Source organism: Coturnix japonica, chromosome Z (genome assembly GCF_001577835.2).
Source record: "Coturnix japonica isolate 7356 chromosome Z, Coturnix japonica 2.1, whole genome shotgun sequence".
In the NCBI taxonomy this organism is placed as follows: Eukaryota; Metazoa; Chordata; class Aves; order Galliformes; family Phasianidae; genus Coturnix; species Coturnix japonica.
The window spans coordinates 40,811,769-40,833,508 of NC_029547.1; the positions used below are offsets into that span (position 1 = coordinate 40,811,769).

Sequence of the window (21,740 nt, forward strand, 5' to 3'; positions counted from 1 at the left end):
CTACTTGGTAATAAAAGGTAAAATATAGAAAAACTATTTACATTTGAGTTTTATATAGTACAGAAGGTGCTTTGAATTTTGGAGTAGACAGTTACATAGCATTTTAAGCAACTTTAACACATTACTTCCTGGTTGCCATTAGTATATTTAGAATATTATGTGGAGTTAAATCTTCCAATACTAGCTTTTGGGCATAAGCAGATATTTTAGCATTTTCTAAGTTGGACATTGCAGCACAGATGTTACTTTGGAATAGCATGAGTTAAAGAAATAGTAATACATATGATTTTGATTTAATTATGTTTTGGGTTTGCCTTTTTCTCTTCAACGCTAATACCAAGCAGTACAAATCTTGTCTGTACTGGCATACCTCATCTGCAAGTATAAACATACCCACAAGATTTATTCCAGTTTTAAGCATATCAGCAGGCTAAAATATTTGGTTTGCATTAGTAAGCCCTCCTGTCCGTAAGATTTGTGTTAGTGCAGCTGTACCCACGTTGGAGTTGTACGTGTATCATTGCATATGGAAGCCTCAGCTACAAATATTAGGAAGAAATATGCTTTAAATGTGCATTTCATATACTCAGCTCATTTAACTCTCATTACAACAGTTACACTTAGGATGTATAATTGTGGGGCAAATACTCATGTTCATTGTTCAGCAGAGCTCCTTGAAACACTGGAACTTCCCTTTAAGGTGCTGCATACTTCACCCTTTTCAACAGAGAGATCAAAGGAACTATTTGTGTTCACATTGTGTAATTCACATTGTGCACTCCTCTATGACAGAACAGAGAAGTTATGAGAACAGTTAGTCTTTATGTACTCTTGTTGTTGCCACCTACAGCCTCTTATTAGTAATATGCAATTTTTCCACGCTGCTGTGTAAAGAATGTTCTTCTCCTTTCCTCCTTGTGATTTGCGCTTACCTAAAAATTCTGTTGTTTTGACAGCAAGTCCTCAGACAACCTGACCTTCAGTTTATGTAGCATCTGAGGCAGAGGCAGGTGAACAGGGACATAGAAGCAGACAGCAGGGGATTGCAGGAGACATAAGATACTGCTTTGTTGACTGGGAAGGGTTCTAGCTTGAACTTTTTCCTCTATGCAGTAGTTTGAAGGGATCCATGCATGTTGTGCTGATAACATGCTGAATGCCACTCCTTCAAACAGAGGTTAATTAGTGCATTTGTTAAGTCTAAAGCTGAAGGAGGCCCTAACCTCTATTGCGACTCAGTTTTTTATATTTTCTGGCTATGAAATTTCAGCTTGCTTAATCAGTCAGTGGTGTAACATTTATTTGGAAATCCCACCTTTCCTATAGAATAGGTATCAAAGTTGCATTCCATGCTTCAGGAAGTTGTCAAGTTCACTGAGCTCTTCCTAATTACTAGACTTACAGTAAAATTTCACAAGTTCTGTTGTGAGAAGTTTCAGTTTAGTCCATGCAGAAACCTGGATATTAGAGTAAACATTCTACATTCAGGAAACCTTCCTCTCCATGTGATTTTCACCCCCTCTGTCTTCTCCCATTCTTTGTTATTAACCAGGATGCTTGTTCTGTAAGAAAAATCAGCTCTGTCACCACACTTTGTGTCATAATCATTGTTAAGTAAACCATTTATTCCTTGTTAAAATTATTCCAAACTAAGCCCTATAATCTTTTGCTCAGCAATATAGCTTGGCTCTTGCATGTCTTTCTTCCTCCCCCCTCAGGTCCTGAAGCTCTTTTGATGTCAGTTGTATAAATATCTGATGTGCTGTGAAGACTGTGCAGTGTTTTGCAGAGGACTTCCATACAGTACTTGTTTGGTTGTTCCACTTAACAATGATTTTGAAAGCACGATTAACATCTTAAATTGTTGATCTTTAAAATACGATAGTCATCCTGTAATACTTTAATGTTAAGAGCTCCTTCCAGCGTTGGAGCTTTCCACTAACAGCGGGATCCTTTGTTTTTTGTTTAGGTATCACAGGCTAAGGCAAGTGCATTAACTTAACCTCCAGAGAGTATAATATCTATACAGGTAGTATTGCTGCACTGTAGGAAATAAGCTGAAACATAATTACATTATTATTTTTGCATATTCTTGAAAGATAGTTTAAAAACCTAATTGAATTTTAAAACAACCTTAATGTGTCTTCTCCCCACATGAAAAGACTGCAGCCACCACAGGACAAAACACGATGTCTCTTCTCAAGCCAAGAAGCTGTCAGCTTTGTCAGGACAATGAGAAAGTCTCTGAACAGTTTAATCTATGAAAGTGGAAGACCAGTTATTGTTATGCTTTATTCTAGGTTCGGGAACTGCAGACTCGTTTGCAAAGTGTTCAGGCAACAGGCCCATCCAGCCCAAGTCGTCTCACTTCTGCAAATCGACCCATTAACCCCAGCACGGGAGAGCTGAGCACAAGCAGTAGTAGCAATGACATTCCCATAGCCAAGGTGAGCTACTGTAGATTACAGTAGTACTTGTTATTATCTAGGTGAAGCAAACTTCATTTTGCACAGCCACTGTGCATGGATGTTATTAACTGGGATTCCAGGACCCTAAGTAGACCCAGGAATTTGAGCAGCAGAGGATAATAAAGTGTCAGCAGTTGTAATTCTCTCAGTTACAACATGCGGGTCAACCTTATGATAGCTTATTTTTGTAATAAATTTTTGTAATGTTTGTAGATATAGCTAGTGAACATTTTTGCATGTGTGCATTTTGTACTGTCTTCACGGGCCCTTTGTAAGTTGTACAGCACTCTGACTTCTAGATTGCTGAAAGAGTAAAGCTGTCAAAGACGAGATCGGAGTCTTCATCATCTGACAGACCTGTCTTGGGATCAGAAATCAGCAGCATAGGGGTAAGGACTAATGATTATATGCATGCACCTTACCTTCTGGAGATGACTTGTGTTTTATTTAAAGAAGCATTGTTTTCTCTCTAAATTTTAAATCTGAACTAATTGGGAAAAAATAAATAAAAATCTTTAAAAGTTAAAGAATATTTAAACAGAGGGAATTTTCATCTGATGTAAGTATCTCATTTCCTATTACTTCTTGGCTAGAAATCATTCCCGGAGTGACTGTAAGACAGTGATTTTGGTGTCAGTTAGTCCAAAATATTACTCCTCGAGAAAAGACTGGTTGTGTTCCACAACTTCCAAATAAACAGTGAACTGTATTCTGCTTTGTAATGCTTGTTGTTACTGTGTGTTAATATTTGTTTCAGTGAAGAACTTGGCTCAGATGTTTTACTGAGCTTTCAAAGAAGTAAATAGCTTTTTGTGTCTATGATGAAATGCTGCTCGCCCTTTAGTTGGTAGAATTTTGAATCAAAATATCGTCTTAGAGTAGAACTTACAAGTGTTCCACTGAGTGTAAAATTCACTGTAAAAACTGAATAATGACTGTCTTGAAGTGAGTAAGGAAAACTCTGCCCTCAATTCAGACAGACTGTAAGAGGAATCCAGTTGCTGTCTGTTCACAATGATCTGTTAACTACTCTGTGCAGGTGTCTAGTACTGTGGCTGAACATTTGGCACACTCCCTTCAAGACTGCTCAAACATCCAGGAAATCTTCCAGACTCTTTATTCACATGGATCTGCTATCTCTGAAAGTAAAATCCGAGAGTTTGAAGTGGAGACAGAGAGATTAAATAGGTAAGGAGAAAAACTAGATGTGCTCAAATGTGTTGTTCACTGTTAATTTTTGTGTGAAGTTGCTGCTTTTTTTTTTCTTTTCTGAGCATTTCATCTTTCAGCCCAAGCTCAGCTCTGGCAGCTGCAGTGAAGATGAAATGCATTGTAGAGAAGATAGAATCGTTTGCTAAGGACTCTACTGGTGACTGTGAAAGTTCTGTCATGTGCCATGATCAGCATGGCATTATCTGTGCAAGTATGGACTGTACAGTGTCCTTTGCACAAATTTTATGTGCATAGCACATCCTTAGAGGAGATATCAGAAAAGTAATAGGAGGTGAGACATCTGGAATGCCCAACATCTGTGAAATTCAGGGTTTTGTTTTGATCACTCATAAAGTAGTGCAATAGCCCTTCTCCTCTTTATTCTGTTTGTTAAGCAATCAGTGATTTCAGAGTTGTTGGTGGCAGTGGTCTGAATTGTCTGGTTTCACTGTACATCCAGCTCTTGTGATTAGTCGTGATACGTTGTGATATGTTTGTGTGTATTGTGGTTAACAGTGATGAGAATAATCACTAATACTGGTGTTGTGAAGCCCTATTTTCAAATTGAGAGTTGATCTCACTGAGAGGAATATTCTGAGTAAGTTCTGATCTGAGATATTTGACTAATGCCAGAACTTCTGGAGGTTAATACCTCTGAAAACTGAGTTTGTATTTCAGAGGATATAGTAATTTGAGTGAAATGGTTATTCTGAATATTCCAAAGAAAGGGGGCAGCTGCCTGTTCCCTACATTCCTATACATTGCACTAATCAATACAGCACTTGAAAACAGATGGGGCAGCAGGAAGAGTCGAATGGAAGAAGAAAGATTAAGCAAGAGGTTAATAAGATATCTATCCCTCACAATCTTACAGCAACAAAATATACAGCTGTCTGCTTGCTGCAGTTTCACAGAGTTATGCTTTACTTATAAGATTTCTTTATAAGTAGAGGGAAAAAAAAGTAGAGAAGAGGCAGACCAAAGAGAAAGAAAGAAAGAATCTCTTGTCCCTTGGTATGGGACACAAAACTGTTAGGTTTTGCTGTCATCAGTAAAAAGACTGTGTAAGCCAAATGATCTTTCCTGTTATAAATTATGATTGTTTTAGAGTTTTCAGGACAGTGTCTGCAAGCTAAGCTTGAAGGTTGCAAATTACTTCCTTTTCTGCAGCCGTATTGAGCACCTGAAATCCCAGAATGACTTGTTGACAATAACACTGGAAGAGTGCAAGAGCAATGCAGAGAGGATGAGCATGCTTGTTGGGAAGTATGAGTCCAATGCCACAGCCCTCCGGCTTGCATTGCAGTACAGGTATGTACTTATGCAGAGGGTGGCTAAGCCATAGAAAGAGAGAGTGAATGAGACTTGATAGAAGTCTCTGAGAGTTAAATTGTGGATGTACCATTGTAGTGGTATTAACTTCTGATTCCTCCCTGAAAAACTTTCCTTATTGGTTGAACTACTTGAGAGATTACGTAACTGAAGTTTTTGAAGTTGCTGATGTGTGTTTCTCAGACACAGATCAACAGCAGCAGCAACTCAATCTAGCAGTGAGATATATGGATTCATGTTTTAATTTTTAAACACTGAACTAACATTTGAGATTGGGAAGTTTTAATTATTTTTCATACCTTTATGCACATGTGGAAAAACTATCTGGGTAGTGGATATCTGGGTGGGTGGAGGAGAAATTAACATCTTCATTATTACCTTATCCTTGTATAGCAGGAGGAAAACTGTATCGTGCCTCTAAACTGCACATCATTCATAAGTCTGTTGTCTCCATTGCTCAGATACCATCATTAGTATCTTCAAACATTCCCTCTGAAACCAAAGAGTTTCCAAAGTTCTGAAATCTTGTTCCCCTGAAAGTAAAAGTATCTTGGAATGTTCTTCTGAGTTATGCTTACATTTGGACTGCGTATGCTGTATCTGATCTTAAGTTACATATTGTCTGTGTTAATCTGATACCTCTCATAAGACCCATGGTCCAAGGAATTGTGCTGCACTCCATGTAATTTAGAGTGATTTCAGAGACATTCCACATAATACAGAGTGACTTTCCAGCATCAGCTGGAATTTTGAGAGAATTTCTTGGTGTTTGGTTACAAGTATCTAAATTTACTTTAAACTTTATGTTAAAAGATGTTCTGATTTAACTCCAACTGCAACTAATTTGGAACAGGCACTTCTGGTCTTAGAACAAACTGTGTGTCTTTTAAATAATGTATTATGTTACTGTCAGCCTTGTGCAAATTATAAGAAAATGTATATTGCAGATAAGTATGTATCTGTTTTTGAACAAATTAAAATGCATTAGAAAGGAGGACTCAAAACTGTACGTAGAATCTTGGTCTCTATGGAGGAAAGTCTTAAAGCCAGGAACAGAGAAACAAAGTATTTTTCTTATATTTTCTTTTCTCATACAATAATTTTGTACAGTATTGTTGTATAATATTGTTGTGCAGTATAGAAAACCGTATCATATGTATTAAGAAGGCTGGAAAAGAGTTTCTCAAGAGGATATTCTCAACCATCAGGCATATTAGTGACTGTCTGAAACATGCTTCTTGTGGTTGTATCACATCAGGTCATTATCTCGTGTTTCAAGACCATCCTAGGGCCATCAGTAGAAAAGAGACTGTAGAATACTTGTGACAGAAGCTAAGTATGTCACTTAATATCCCTGCTGCTGGACATATTGTAGGAGTCATGTATTGCATTAGCTACCTTTCTTTTGTTACTGATTGCAAGCAACTTTTTTCCTATGTTTTTCTTTTTCAGTGAACAGTGCATAGAAGCATATGAACTGCTGTTGGCATTGGCAGAAAGTGAGCAAAGTCTCATTCTTGGGCAATTCAGAGCTGCAGGAGTTGGTTCTGTTGGTAAGATTTCAATGAGTCTTTTCATTATTTTTTTCTCCACATTTATTAGCATTGAAGTTAGTTGTAACAGGGGGTCATCTCATGACCCACCGCTTAAGAATGCCATCTGGTCTTTTTTTTTTTTTAACTAAGTAATTTTACACATCCAGAGAATAGGGAAAAAGAAAAAGAGAGGCTGGAGTGAAATCAGATTTCAACACTGAATTATAAATATATATATATAAATTGGATTGTGTGTGCTGTCACTAGGTATGCCTATTCTTACAGTGGTAAGGCTGCTACAGGCATGCAGCTGTACAGAGTGAAATAATTGATATTTCTGAGCATATATGATATGTGAATTAAAGTCATGCAGCTCTGTACCTTACAAGTACAAATTTTGTTTGAACTAAATGTTGAACCCACCACCACCCCAAAGCTGGTATAGTTAATTTGAAGTTGGAGTTAAGACAATACAGAAGTAGCTAATTCTGAGAGTGGGTGAGGGGTATTTTTTTTTAATATACTGCTCTCTGAATAATAGAGTGAGATTTTTTCATGGTACTGTTCAGAAGTATTTGAAACTGAACATTAGTTCTACCTTCATTTTATTGATGGTGAGAAATCTTTACACAATGAATGTTAACGTGTGTTTTATAGTCCCATTCCTCTTATGACAGGAGAAGGTAACTAGTAATACTTGCATGGAAAGAGAAGCCCTCAGAGAGAAAAGAGTAGCTTTGCTTGCTATGCTGAGGTATAGTAAATGCATGTTTCAGATGGTAATTTATAGTGCTGGCTTCTTAAAAATCACTGAAACATAAAACAGAAGCTTTTAGGAATGAAATGACCATCTGGCTTCACAGGCACAGGACTGATGAGTATGGCCTCTTGTTTTGGAAAGCTGGATGCACTCATCCGACAGTCACTCTGCTATTAAATATTCAGCTTATCTTTTATCTCCTCTAGTGCTACTGGTGGGCTTCTGTACAGCTGACTTTGCCTGCACAGCCTCTGTCCTTCAGTAAACCATACAGTAGACGTCTTTGTTTTTCATCCACCTTCTTCCCAGTGTCTGGTCGTTCCACATTCCTGCTGAAAGAGGAGTGGCCAGCAAAAGTTGATTTAGTTGTGGATTTCCTACTCACACAGAAGATATAAATCTTAGAAAAGATAAATATTTTAGGGTTGAGTAGAGCATCATCTTATATGCATTCTATGAAACAGAACGTTTCTTAGTTTTTACATATGTGTTTGCCTACCACTCTTAGTTATAGTGATTGCTACCTAACACAGTTTTGGAGGAGGTTGTGTTTGGTTTATGTATCCAGCTGCTCTTAGCAGAACATTCACAATCCCATTCTTCTGCATTGAAGTTACCTCTACTGCATGCATTTTGCTTAGCAAGTATGATTATTTGACTCAAATAAGGATGAGGTAAAAGTCAGAGATAGAGCAAGCTGTTGTTTTTTGATAGTCATAGTGTGTTTGCATTGTATGTAAGTATGGGCATATAGCAATGGTCAGAATTTCAGAGTAGCCATGAGGTTGTCCTACCTTTCTGACTTGAGTGTTGTCTGCTGTGATTTCTGTCCTGGCTCTGCTGAAGTGTGATGGTTTAACAGCTGCATAGTCACAAGAAATTACAGCAAATTAATAAATAGCAATAACATTTTCTCTTTGCTTAGTATGTGTGGCTTTGTACTCTGAAAGGCTGCTTGTAGAAAATAAAGCAATCATCCCAGGTGGAAAGGGAACCTGTAAGAGCATGGTCTGGCTGACCCAATTAGGCTTGACATTAAGGTGCTTGTGAGAAAAGGCACTGAAAATAACTGTGCCTGATGGACACATAATTGGGCTGTTTGGAATGGGAGTTGTAATTTAGCTTGGTGCTTTGCCGTTGTGTTACTAGCTTGATCATCTTCATAGAGTCATAGAATGATTCTTAATGTGATCCTGATCTGCAGTGCATGCCCTTGCAAACTTCTGAGCTAGGTAAGGTAAGACTCTACTTAGGACTTGGTGTTTGTGGCTGGGGTGAAGATGGAGTCAGGCCAGAAGCCCTGTTACAACTGATGCTCACACAGAAGTGAAGCTGCTTTCACATTACAGATTGATAATTTATTATCACTGTCTTGTAGGTACACTGAGGATGCATCAAAGCAACTCTATTGCTGTAATTTTTATGATGCTTCTCACTCAAGCCTCTGAAACAGATTGTTTGTTTAAAACTAGGTGACCAGACAGGTGACGAAAACATCACCCAGATGCTTAAGAGAGCTCACGACTGCAGGAAGACGGCTGAGAATGCAGCAAAAGCCTTGCTGATGAAACTGGATGGGAGCTGCGGAGTAGCCTACGCAGTCACGGGCTGTAGTGTGCAGCCCTGGGAAAGCCTCTCATCCAACAGCCACACAAGGTAACTCACAGCTCATCTGCTTTCCTTCTCCCCAAGAAAGTGATCTCAGAACAAACTTTATTTTTTATTGTTTTTATCCAACTACCTTCCGCACATCAATCTGCTGAGTTCTTTGCTTTTCAAGTCACCATGACTTGACCAGTGGTCTGATTGCCTTTAGACTTCAAACATCTACAGCTAAGATGGTTTGCTTAGTATAAACTTGTTGTGAGTGGTTGATTTGGAACTTAGATATTCCTCAGAAAGGGCAAAAAACATTACGTGTATTTTACCTCATTAACTTTCTTATAGCTTTATTCGAATTTGGATCATGTAATTCCTGTTTGTTTGCATTGTATGCAGACAGCACGCACATGTAGGGGTGTAAAGATCAGAATTACTCTTCCATTGAAGTTCTGGAATGTTCAGGAGCTGTTTCCTGAATGTTGCAATTCCAGCCACTTCATCCTGAAACATTTTCTGTGTCTTCTCATTTCCTTCTGACCTACTTGAGATTCCTCCTTCCCATGCTGTTCCACTGCATGTCAAACTGCAAATGAACATCATAAGTGACAGTAAGTTCTTCCAGAAAAAAGCAGGATGATTCAGGCTTTCTGAAGATCTAAGAAACCATGAAAATTAAATGAGCTATTACTGCATCAATGTTCCAGCTCAAATACATCTGCTAACAGCTTCATTTTGAGTTGTTGCCTGCCTGCAGTGTAGCTGTACTCTGTGCAGTGATTGTGTGCACATTTGTGGATACAAATTTGGCAAACATTCTGAATAAATATAGACAAATGTTCTTCTTTATAAGTTATTTTGGTTTCTCAGATTCACTCTAAAATTATATTTTAAATCATTTTTTGAGCCAATTCTTCATTCAAGTGCTGTCGGTTTTTTGACACTTTTAGAAGTTTATTTTAGTACTATATCATTTTCTCTTCTTGTCAGTGCCTTTTCTAGAGGATCTTATTTCCTGCCATCTGACTACCACGAAAGAGCTAAAAAGTCAGCACGAAGGTAACCTGAGGGAATGAGGCCCAAATAAGAGGGAAGCATGTTACTTGGAAAAGTTTTATGATGCTCTATCAATCCAAGAAAGCCTTATTTTCAGAAATAAATGTGACAGTGTGTGCTAGGAACACATTGATCGCTCATGACACCAAAAGTATTGACCAACTTTGGGAAGAGGCTGGGCTTTTTTAACAGTTTATAGTTTCCAGAATCGAAGGGGGAAGTTAATATGGAAACACTGATCTGATCACAACTTGCATATTTTTGCCCCTCCCATCTCCCAGTGCTTCCAGTGTAATTTTTCTTGTCTAAACACACATACCAGTGAAAGCATCTCTGAAACCCTAGCTCCTACATGAAATTGAAATCTTATTTCCTTCTGTTGGGTTTAGATGGTGCAAGATAGAGGTGTTTTGAGATTTTTCCCTCCCGTGGACCCTGTCTCAAAAAAGAATCACTCTTTAGTTTACAGACACTTCTGTGGCAACGCATAGGTGGAAGTTGTGTGCTATTTCAGAAGGCACACACTTTTTCTATACTTACATCAGATTTAAAAATTGAAGATTTTAACTCTCCTGTTCCTGTCATTCTGGATCTCTTTTTTTCCTCTTTCCAGGACCCTGTGCATGTTTTTTGGTGTTACCATGCCTATGTTGCAACCTTCTTAATCCATTCATATGTGTCCTCTTGTCTCTTGGGTCTCTGTTGTAGATTTACATCCCATTGCAACAGACCTCCAGCTGTCTCAGATTCTTCAGAGTTGGTGTTTCACGTTTCCTTTCTTTTTCCATTGCAATAGTAATCCAGTCAAAGACAGGAATGCAGATTCTGGATTTCTATCTGTTCTTGCCTGCTTAATATTTTTATTCGCCTTAAAGAGCTTGTCAATCTATAAAATCGGTGTAGGACGTGTCCATGTCATTACTGAGGTCTCTGTGAATTGACATTTAGGAACCACTGCAGTCAAGTGAAAACATTTTTACATAAAGTAGTTCAAATGCACTCTGAATCTGCAGGACAGTTCTTTTGCTGTAACTATTACAGTGCTGCAGGCTTTTAGTTGTGAATGTGTCCTGCTGCCTTTTCTCTTTGTAACCAATAGAGTAGAGGGAGTAAAGTCATGGAAGCCCTCTTTCACTGAGGGTTGTGACAAATGAAGAATTCTCCACGTTCTTTGAAATCTTATGGAATAGGGACTTGTAAAAGTGTTGACCCATCTTCAGTTTGGCATTTTAGATGTGATTCTGAATGCCAAATCACTGAACACATTACCAAGAGAAAATGGTAGGGGAGCCAATGGTGACAAGTGGTTAATGATTGCAAAAGGGAACAGCTGAAATGAAATGTTATTGCAGGGGTTGGTACTGGTGAAATGAACAAAAATAACAGCAAGCATCTCAGTTTATTTGACTAGCAGCAGTGTGGCAACGTTGTCAGTTTTTGGAAACAGAAGTAGTCTGTGGTGTAGTTTGAAATCATAATTGCTTTAATGGACAGAACCAAACTGTGGAACGTACAATATCACTGAGGTTTGACTGCAGCTTGGAAAACAAATGAAACAGAAGGAGTGAGCAGCAATTGTAATAGTAAACTAAAATGGAGGGTCTTAATTTCCTAATATGTCTGTAACCCCAACCTTATATCTAGATTAATGACGGGGAAGATTCTCTCTCTTGTATGCAAAGGGAATTCTTGTCACTCTTATGTAGTGTATATCCAGAATACCTGGGTATAGCCAAATGCAGGACTGTATCACTCATCCGAATCCTGTGGGGTTTCAGATTAGAAACTGACATACGGGATTATCTTGGCTGAAGTGCAGGAATAAGTTACCTAGAAATATTCTAACAGGTATCTTATACCTCATTGCTAGTCTGAAGTAGTCTCAGGAGTGAGGGTGGTTTTACCAAAGGTTCCGAATTTAGCCAAACACGTTGTTTGTATTTTGGCTGGTTAGGCTGTTTTTCAGTTTCTCTTGAAGTTACTGTCTTTCAGCATTGTGCTGTTTCAGACCTCAAGTCACAGGATTTGCGTAGAAGACTGTTGGCTCACATGTAGTTTGTGCCTGTCGAATGCATTATTTAAAGCGCAGTGGTTCAGTACTGACTCTGTTCTTTTTGTTCTGTCAGCCTTGTATTGATTTGACTTTTAATAGATTAACTGAATGTTATACAAGCTTTTATTGACAAAATTCTGCAGTACACAGAGGTTACTCTGTGACACTGTTGGAAGACTCATTTATATCCAGATACAGCCTTTGATTCACACACATGCTCATGAACAAACATATGCACAGGCAAATAAAACTGCACATCGTACCATACCAGCCTGCATTCTGTCAGTCTGATTTCTTTTTTCCCTGTTCCCATTAAAAAGGAGAACAGTGTCTGAAATTCAGGATCGTGTGCCTACCAGCTTAAACAGCACCAATGGACTGTCATTATGGCTGTGAAAAGATTTAGGGTAGGGCTTTGACTCTGGCAAAGCTGTGCTGTGGGAGTTCACAAGCACTGTGGTGGTACTGCAGTGGCTCATCACACTGTCCTGATTTCACAGCTGTTCACTGTGGGCTTTGCACTCTTCCTTCATGCTGTCCATTCTGTTGCCCATTTCTGGGTGGGGGCTGGTTGCTGAATGCTGGCAGAGAGGGAAGGTTCTTTCTTGTCCCTTCTTCTGCTGGCTGAGACAGTGTCCCCATTGAAATTCCCCCCCCCATCTTATTTATTTAAAAAAAAAAAAAAAAGACACTGCTCAGAGGAGCCAGCTCAGCTGCAGGCAGGCAGGCAGCCAGGACTGAAGTAAAAGCAGCCTAAGTATCACTGGCAGCGACCCAGACTGCCTTCCCTAGCTTGGATGGACTTGCATAGCCGTAGATCTTTAAGGGCCAAAATCTGAATATCTACTGAGTTTGAGTTTCAACACAATGTAACAATAGACTTATCAGCATTTTTGCTTGTTTTTCATTCCCAGAAGGAGAGATAGATTTTCTCCTCTTGGAACGTGAAAACTAAGATGAGCAATTTGGGTCCCAAGGTTTGAGCCCTGGGTGGACTTTGAAAGCTGTCCTTTCTTTGCTAACAGCTGTTTCACATTTAATTCAGGAAAACTGTGTAATTGCTGTCTTTGGATGCTGGGGAAACTTGCAGCATGGCTTCAGTGTAGAATTAAATATTTCTCGTGTTACCTACCTCCATGATTTTTACATCAGTACCTACTTCAGAGGGGTGCCAATAGGTTCAGTAAGTTGAGACTTACGAGTTGAGATTCTCTAAAAAAGAGCAAGTGGAAATTTATTTAAACCTGAAAGTTTCTGTTCAGTACTAGTGCTGGGTGTTTTGTGCTTTACTGAGGATGGAAATGGGTGACAACAAGAGAAAATACCAGTCTACTAGTACCATGGAAAATATGGCACTTGTAAGAAAAGGAAGGTATAATGGGTAGTAGATAGAGAACTGTGGAGAAGAAATATAATGCAATATTTTGTGAGGGGGGAAGGTTTTGAGAAATCTTTGTAGATCTGCCAACTCTGTATCTCCTCCAAGGTCGTGCTTGGACTGTGTGGAAAAATTGGGAGTTATTGGAGGCACTTAATAATCAGTGCAGATTTATTTTAAGTAAAACTGAAAGAAGAGAGAAAAACCAAGCCTGTCTTGATAGGATTCCCGTTTTTCACATGCATAATACATGGTAGGACATCATCCTGACTCTCACAGCATGTGGCGGGTGGGGCTTTTTTTCCTCCTACAGAAATGTTGAACAGCAATGCAATTTGATATAGAAAGTGATTTATTCCCCTGCTGATAACTGAGATCATCTAGCATTCCAGACAAGCACAGTTAATGGATGACTTATCCTTCAGCCAACCGATAATTACAGGACCTCAGGAGACAGCAGGCAGCTTTGAGTGAGGTTATAGAAACAGCACAGCATTTTATTTTCCTTTAAGTGTTATTGCAACTATATTCAGTCCTGGAAATTCTAAAGCTGTATCAGACTCAGCCCCCTACAGCACTGGCACGCATGTGGGTGAGGAGGCAGCACTAAGCCACCCTTATCCTTAACAAGACATTAGTTTTCCTTCTCTGTGTTCTCTTTGTAAACATTTGTGGGGCAGACTAATGGGCAGTCATTTGTTTAAAACCATGCCCATATAAAAAAATGGTTCTGGCAAGGCTGAAGATGTCTTTTTATTTAAAATCCACCTAAACTGTGGGTTTGTTTTAGACCCCCCTGGACCTGGAGGAATGTCTGTGTACAGTGTAGTCAATCTATCTTAACATAAATTGAAAGATGCTACCATCTGATAGCTGCCAGTGGTTTTTTTCCTTGGATTGATTCCTATAACTGTCCATTAAGAAATATGAGATAGTAACTGGTATTGCCATCAGCAGATAAAAATGAGGAGCAGGCTGATACATTCTTACTAGCTGATGCTTTTTCACAAAGAAGATGAAGAATTAGTGGTGGAGCAGCAGAGGAAAACGTGACCTGCCCATGTATTGCTAAGAAATCTTAAGTAGCTTTGTTTTGTTTTTTTTTTTAGTTCTAAAAAAGACTTGCTTCAGAAGACAAAACTCCATAAAAAAGTAATGCACATCACTAAAGATCTGGCTTTGCAGTGAAACTGATTCTTTCGTACAGCCTAGAGAAATAATTTTTTCACTGAATTTATCACACCCCTCTGCATCTTCTGAATATTGCAACACCCACTGCATGGATGTCCTTTCTGTGAACTTATAAGACTCAGCTGTGTTAATGAAGTATTTAAGGAGAGTTTGATAGAAAAATACAAAATGAGTTCCAGTTTTTGCTTATTTTTTAATACTATTATTTCTATTTTCAGTACTACAAGCTCAACTGCAAGCAGCTGTGATACGGAGTTTACAAAGGAGGATGAGCAGCGGCTGAAGGATTACATCCAGCAGTTGAAAAATGACAGAGCAGCGGTGAAACTAACAATGCTGGAGCTGGAGAGTATTCACATTGATCCCCTTAGTTATGATGTTAAACCTCGTGGAGACAGCCAGAGGTTAGACCTAGAAAATGCAGTCTTGATGCAGGAACTTATGGCAATGAAGGTAATTTAATTACATGCAACAGACTAACAGTGCTGACAAAGCCCTTGTGCTAAGAATGCTAAGAATGTCATCCATATGGAAGGCATTGATAGTGATTGCTGGGTAATAAAGGGTTACTTAGTTGAAGTGAATAATCAAAGCCAAAAATCCAGTAGTAAAACAGGGACAGAAGGCATTGCATTAGGAATGACGAGCTATGTGTGTTTTGAATTAGGCAAAAACTTCATCCGTGGCTCTATTCTTAAAATGATCTCCTTGACAAACCAGATGCTTTTTCTAAGAGATACAGCAGCTGAGTTGCTTGAGGGTGACCAAAAAGCATGATACAGCATTTCCCAAGAGACTGTTTGCTACTTAAAAGCATGCAGATGCGCATCTTGAATGTTTGTGAACTCGAGCAAAACAAATACACCTCCTTTTAGTACCTCTGTGGGAGGAAGAATGGTCTGTAAAAAACTTGTCATCCATAGTGGTGTCAAGCAGTCACAATTCCAGAGCTGTTCTAGACAGTGTGCTGGAATTTGTGATTTGAGTTTGAGCAAAGAGTGGGTGTTGTAGTGACAAACAGGAGCAGAGATTTTAGGAGAACTCATATTTCAGGCCTGGTTTATGTGTCCAGTTCTAAAGATGGGATCTAGACAAACTAGCCTTTATTCACCAGGTATGAAGCTTATGTAATTTTAAACCTGGTTTCCGTATTGACTTCGAAAATTTAGAGAGGTGAACTAAAAAGTAATTATAGAGTCACAGTCTGGCTTGGGTTGGAAGGGACCTTAAAGCCCATCCAGTCAACCCCATGCCATTGTCAGGATTGAGTAATTTCACGGATGGGACTACCCACTACCCTCTACATCTAAACTGAATCTCCTCTCTGTGCTTTTCACATACCATGTCCACCCATAACTTGGTGCTGCACATAGTATGTTGGGTTTTCAATGCAGGAAATGTCCCCAGAAGTCACCTTTCTTCTTGCTTGGTTCCTGTGCAGTTTGTACTGGAGCAAGCACACACTTCACTTACATAGCTGGAATAATATTCTGTCCTTTCTGACAGAGAGCACATTACAGTAGTGCTCACTGATTATCATTTGCTGGAATTCACAATTGCAGAAAATTTCTTTAATTTCCTGAAAATGAAGTGGTGAAAAAACTGAAGGTTGTCAAAACTTGGAAAGGATTTGATGGTAGATGGCTTCTCATATCACAGAAATTGAAAACACTTCTATTTCTTCTATTGGGCATTACAAAAGGCCCAAAGGCAGAGCTGTACTGTGCATGCTTTGGTCCCAGGGGAAAGTACTACCTTACAAGCATTCCTGGCTGTTGCATTACACCTTTCTCATTTGTTTAGCAAACTATATCATTGCTAAGCCTATGCATTTCTCAGCTTTCAGAGTATATTATTTGTATGTATTTGAAATATGAAGCTTAATCAGAACAGTATATGCATTTGTTTTCTTCTTTAACTTGAAGCAGATGGACTCAGGATGCAGATAACTTCTTTATGTAGCTTCTCTTAGTAAATTCCTTCCCTTCAGCATTCGCAGAAAGGCTAAGTACAGCTTGATTGAGCTACTCAGGTGTTTCCTACAGTTGGGTCTTAGGACCTGCTGCCTTGTTCTTGAAACTTGTGTTTGTTAGCATTTATCCTGTGTTTGTTGACACTTCTCATATATGACTCCAAGAAAAAAATGATCACCAGTTGCATTGTTTCTTACATCTATGTATTATGCTAATGGAGCTCTGAAGATGCCTTTATACTGTCTTTTCCCCTTTATTACTGATGAAGCTGATCCATTAAAAGATAAGCTTGAGGTGGTGTTAAAAAGCCTCACATTTTATTCTGTTCTTCTGTTGCCTTGTTTTATTTTTCACTCAACCAGAATATAAGACCTATTGGTCCACCAGGGCTTCTGTAAAATCCAGATCTTTGCTTCAAGCAGTAATTAACCGTGTTTCCAAATACATTCTTGTCTGCGGTTTGTCATCATTCATTGGGTCTCGCTTTGAGGTCAGTTGTTATGCCCCAGTTAGCAAGGAGATTACTTCTGATGGGTGTAAATAATTCTTGTTTTGCTGTCCTTCTGCATTCCAGAGGACATGGAACCTCAATAAGAAGTCTAAACTTCCTGCACTGATCACTTTTCCTCTCGTGTGTACAGGTGTTGATGAAACTACTACAATCTTCCCTTTACTGAGAATGTTAAAAATCCTTTCATTCATCTTTATTAAGCATCTAGTGCTCTGTTACACTCTATAGTAAGATACGCTTAAACCAGAATACTGCTTTTATCAACAGTGATACTTGTTTTGCTTATGAAAGATTGAACCTTGTGTACAGTGATCCTCTTGGAGTCCTTTTCGTGACTCGTGGATCTTCCTTGCTATTTTATTCTTCTGATATGACCACATTCAGCACAAATTTTAATTATGAGAAAGTTGTGGCGGTTCTGATTTTGTTAAATGAAGGGTCCTTCATTTTCATTCTAGTTTTCACCAAATTCAGAATTGGAATATAACTTTAAGTACTCGGTATCTGATGAAATCAATCCTGAAATGACCAGTAGATTTGGTACTTTAAGCTTATGAGGTTACATGGCTTACAGAAGTCTTCTTGCAGTCAACTGAAAGAATCACTGCTGTCCATCTCATCCTTTGTTGTTTCATTGTTTACATGCCACTTGTTCTTCAGTTCCATGCTCTGAGGAGGCTGCTCTATTAAGCTACACCATTCACTAGAATTCTGTAATTTAAACAAAAACAAAACAAGCAAACAAACAAATTACCCAGCAGTAGTAGATAAGCTGAGGTGAAATTGTCATTGAAATTAATTTTGGATGCCATCTTGGAAAACATATTTTCATTGAAAAAAAAAAAAAAACAACAACAAAACTAATACATATGTAAAGACTAATTGACTCCATAAATAAACTTGATCTACTTAAATTCTTTTCATGTTAAATATTACTCGTTGCCACCCTGCCTCACAGGCTATATCTAAAACAGCATTCTCAGCCATTATTTTAGCCTTTAGCCTCAGTCTTCCCACTCATCCATGTTTTTCCTTTCCCGAGGGCCTCTCTAAGGGAAAAGGTGACAGTTCTTCCACTTTACCACTGTTTTATCTTCACATCTCTTCTTGTGTGGAGGGTAATTTGGGTATTCATGATGTTAGACTACATAACGATCTAAATTAACTGTCTTCATAAACAGAGTAGGTAACTCACCACTGGCCCTCATGTTTATTCTGAGCTAGTAGACAGTGTAAACAAACAACTCATCTTTAAATAGAAACTTTAAAGTGATGAATAAAGTAAGTTCCATAGATCCATTATTCCAGAGGTTAAATTCTCATTTTTCTTTTAGAACGTAAATGTCTGAATTCTAGGCTGAATTTGCTTAGCTTCAGCTTCCAGCTTTGGAATATTTTGCCATTCCCTTTCCATGAAGGTAGGCTATAATCCTCTGTCAGAAGTATCTTATATTCACATAAGTGTCAGAATACTCTGCGTAAATTACTTCTCACCCTTCACTAACCAGGCTAAGTAGATTAATGGCTTTAGAAACAGAGGATTAAGAAGCTAAGCACATACAATTAGACAATCAATTTTAGTTCCTGTAACTAACTTGCCTCATCATTGTTTATCATTTATTTACATTTTTTGCCACTGACAGGGAAATTAACATTGTTTGCCTAACAGCTAAATTTCTGCAAATCACATTGAACGAAACTGATTGTGCTTCTAAATTTCAATCCACAAACAAGTAAATGAAAAAAAATGGATGATTTTAAAGCTCATACAAACTTTCCCAAGCCTGAGGAGTTTTAGGATGCCCATTTTATTTTTTGCATGTTTTATATTTCTAAGGAAGTCAAAGATTACTTTGGTTGCAGTATGTTCTGTGTTACTGTACTGTACCTGTATGCACTGCCTACACTTAATCCAGACAGTGAATTTCTGTTAGGAGCGTAAATTCTCTTATTCAGAGACAATTAGTCTGAATATGTTCCAGCATTGTTTACATAATTCTTTGCTAATAACAAATGTCATACCGAGAAATATTTTTGAAGAGTAAGACAAGGCATCTCAGATATTCTTGTGACTAGAATATGGTTTTTGGTATAAAAAACAAGTAGTGATTTGTTTTTAGCTGGATATCCAAAAGTTGTCCAACAATTGTCTTTCTTTCTGAAATGTTTGCAAAGTTAGCAAATTTGTTCAGAACATTAGTAAATAAATTGGTGCATTAACTCAGCTTGTAAATAAATGTCAGAACAACTAGAGCTTGCCATGTTGTAATAATGAGAATGTGGTTCCAGCTTTCTCGTTCTTGTTTTGGAGGTTTTTGTGAATCAGATGGTGTGATTTTGTGTGTATATTTTATGATTATAAGTATTTTGTGGATACTGGATTTTCATAAGTTCAAAATGACCAGACATTCCATGGAATGAACTTTTCCAAATTGTCATTAAACACAAAGGGACTTCTAGTTCAAGGCAACCCATCAATTGCAAGTTGTGGGGTTTTATGAGTGAGTGCTGGAACTTCATTCAACCTGGCTCACTGATGCTGTGCTCATATGCTTCTGCCCAGCCGCTGCCACTGAGAAGATGTTAGAGTACAGAGGCTATCCCCACATTGCAGTTGTTGTGTTACTATGATTGACAGACCTGTCAGAATGGTTGATCATTTGTATGTGAACTAGCTTTCAGAATTGGACTTTGTTCTATGAGGTACCATTATCTACCTTCTGTAAGTCATATTTATAGAAGAACTTTTAAAACTGCAGCCTTGTGACATTCCAGTTGTGAGTAGTTAGGATTCTGGCCATTTAGAGGGGAAGAAATTAAAAATAGATATCTGGTGATGCCGTACTTCGTTGCCGTTGCTGACTACTTGTTGTACTGCAGAGGCTGGGTGTAAGGCAGGAATTAATTATTTCTGTTTGTTGTCCAAGTCCTTTAAGTGTATTCCATTGCAATGAGATGAACCAACTCTAATTTGTTCGTATCGATAAGAAAAAGTTGGAAGTTGTTTGATGGGGATCTCAGACACTCCTGCATTTAGGAAGGATGACATGAAGAGACACGAAGGGCAAAGTAGAACTGAAGAAATTTCAGCACCTGGCACCCTTTTCAGATAGCCAGTACTCCAGGCAGCTTGATATCTGAATGTTGCCTCTTAGCTATGTCTGAGAGAGGACAGTGCAGCATGTGATGCTCACCTGTAGCACATACTGTCCTTCCTGACAAAGAGAGTGTGCTGTCTTAAAGAGCCTTCTGGATGCTGATAGTGTTCTTCATTAAAAGAGCACTAAAGTAATAGGAATGTTGCTTTGTTTGGTTTAATCTTCTTTTTGATATTTGTCCCATGGAATATCATTCAGATAATGTTTCTTCAACAGGAGGAGATGGCAGAGCTCAAGGCACAACTCTACCTACTGGAAAAAGAGAAGAAAGCATTGGAATTGAAGCTGAGCACTCGAGAGGCCCAGGAACAGGCTTACCTTGTCCACATTGAGCACTTGAAGTCCGAAGTGGAAGAGCAAAAAGAGCAAAGAATGAGATCTCTCAGCTCAACCAGCAGTGGAAGCAAAGATAAAGTGGGAAAGGTCAGGAGTCAACATAAGTTCCAGTGTTAGCACAGACATTATTTGTTGTATATTCCACTTCTCTACAGTAATCTTTAGCTTGTTGATCATTCTGCTTTTGTCACTGTGTTCATGTCCTTTCTCTATTCTCTGACTGTTAGGTGGTTCTGTACATGCTGTTACTCCTGAACACTTTGCAGAATTACTGTTAAGCCTGAAAAAAAATAACTGTTTTTTTAAGGAGTATTACAACAAAGCCATTCTTCACAGGCTATTTTGGTTGATTGTGTTATGTCTTGGTTGTTGCCAGTTACCAGAAACCTATAGTGGAAGAGAGAGCGAGACACTGTGTCCCCTCAAACCTAACAAAAAAAAAAATTGGATACTATTCCTGTGAAGCAATTAGAGCATTGTAACAACTGCCTCCTTTTGCAGATCAGTCCATAATGATTTGAGATTTTTCAGAGTTCCCCCATTAAGACAGTAACTTCAAATATAGTCTTGACTTGTTTCTCAGGAATGCAGCGATGGCACTGCAACACCGTTAACACTGGCAGAGCTGAGACCATACAATGAAAGTGAACTGACAGCTGAACTTACAAATGCGCTCAGGCGGTAAGTGGTTTCTTTCACAAGAAATGTGACTTGTTTTGTAGGTCTAAGGAAACATTTCATTCCAAGCCCGTTTATGTTAGTTATTCAGAGGAAGTTTTTCACTGAGAGGGTGATGACACACTGCAGCAGGTTGCCCATTTGTGGAGGCATTCAGAGCCAGGCTGGATGTGGCTCTGGGCAGCTTGGTCTAGTGGTTTGAGACCCTGCACATGTCTGAGGGGTTGAAACTAAATGATCATTGTTGTTCTTTTCAACCCAGGCTGTTCTGTGAATCTGTGATAGAAGTCCATGGTTCTCAGCTCCATTCACAGAATCACTGTATTGTAGGGGTTGGAATGAACCTCTAGAGGTCATTGTGTGCCACCTCCTGCCAAAGTAGTCTCCCTACATCAGGCTGCACCAGTAGGTGTCCAGACAGGTCTTCAATATCTCTAGAGGAGACTCTACAACATCTCTGCGCAGTCTGTTCCAGTGCTCCATCAGCCTCACTGTGAAGA

The 21,740-nt window shown here is 38.7% G+C and overlaps 1 protein-coding gene across 5 annotated transcripts in view; it reads left to right on the forward strand.

Annotated features, from left to right (window-relative positions):
* The window catches only part of MCC (MCC regulator of WNT signaling pathway), a 172,168-nt gene that overhangs the window by 136,354 nt on the left and 14,074 nt on the right, over positions 1–21,740 (forward strand). For all 5 annotated transcript variants that reach the window (XM_032441471.1, XM_032441472.1, XM_032441473.1 and 2 more), the window contains 9 exons: positions 2,301–2,447; positions 2,768–2,857; positions 3,508–3,656; positions 4,851–4,991; positions 6,465–6,565; positions 8,780–8,963; positions 14,803–15,037; positions 20,443–20,649; positions 21,146–21,243. In XM_032441471.1, the coding sequence (XP_032297362.1) occupies positions 2,301–2,447; positions 2,768–2,857; positions 3,508–3,656; positions 4,851–4,991; positions 6,465–6,565; positions 8,780–8,963; positions 14,803–15,037; positions 20,443–20,649; positions 21,146–21,243 (1,352 nt within the window). The remainder of the gene's footprint in view (positions 1–2,300; positions 2,448–2,767; positions 2,858–3,507; positions 3,657–4,850; positions 4,992–6,464; positions 6,566–8,779; positions 8,964–14,802; positions 15,038–20,442; positions 20,650–21,145; positions 21,244–21,740) is intronic.